Here is an 816-nt window from a genome sequence, read left to right as displayed (position 1 = left end):
CTTGAAAAAAAAAAAAAATCAGAAGCGACCCCCTGACTCACCTGCGTCGGGAGGACGATGAGGGCGACGCAGATCATGATGACCATGAACAGCTGCGACGGCCAGATGTCGGGCACGAAGTCTCCGTAGCCCACGGTGGAGAAGGTGACGATGACGTAATAAACGGCTTGAAAGAGGTTCAGGTGGCGGTGGCCGGCGCGCTGGAAGTGCTGGATCCCGCACACGCTGAGGAGGCGGGGCGGGGGAGTGAGGGCCGTGTGTACATATATATATAAAATATGTGTAATGTAAATATTAATAATAACAAACTGCAAAGAGGCGACAGTTCCTCTCTCGGCCTGGAAGCGAGCGCAGCATCCCGAACCCGATGCCTGACCGATTGCATCTGAGACAAAGTGACAAACACCTGTAGACTGCCCCCCACCCCCCACACCCCTTCTTCTAAATCTTTCTCCTCCCGTCTTACCATTCCCCTCTCTCTTCCCCTCCTCCCCCCTCTCTCACGCTTGCCCTCCCTCCTCTCATTCCTTACCTCCCTCCCCATTCTTCCGTCTCCTCCTTCTCATCCACCCCTCCTCCCTCCTCCCTTCAGTTCCCTCCCATTTCTCATATACAACCCCTCCCTCATCCCTCCCTCCCTCTCCTCCTGCCCAGCCTCCCTCCCCATCCTCTCTCCTGTTTCCCTCCCTCACCTCTCCCTTCCGCTGTAATTACCTATACTCTATTGTCTCGCTCAATCACGACGCATTTCTTCCCCACACAAGAGGCTCTGTCTCGGGTCTTCGTCGTCGGGAGGATAACCAGAAATCCCTTTAC

The 816-nt window shown here is 55.1% G+C and overlaps 1 protein-coding gene across 1 annotated transcript in view; it reads right to left on the bottom strand.

Annotated features, from left to right (window-relative positions):
• The window catches only part of LOC119581742 (potassium channel subfamily T member 2-like), a gene marked incomplete at its 5' end in the record, with an annotated part of 131052 nt that overhangs the window by 55256 nt on the left and 74980 nt on the right, over nucleotides 1-816 (bottom strand). Inside the window, 1 exon segment of the mRNA XM_037929873.1 lies at nucleotides 42-225. Coding sequence (XP_037785801.1) covers nucleotides 42-225 — 184 coding nt within the window.

The sequence above is a fragment of the Penaeus monodon genome, chromosome 15, assembly GCF_015228065.2.
Source record: "Penaeus monodon isolate SGIC_2016 chromosome 15, NSTDA_Pmon_1, whole genome shotgun sequence".
In the NCBI taxonomy this organism is placed as follows: Eukaryota; Metazoa; Arthropoda; class Malacostraca; order Decapoda; family Penaeidae; genus Penaeus; species Penaeus monodon.
Note: the sequence above shows the minus strand (reverse complement) of the source record. Positions and strands in the feature narration are given on the sequence as shown.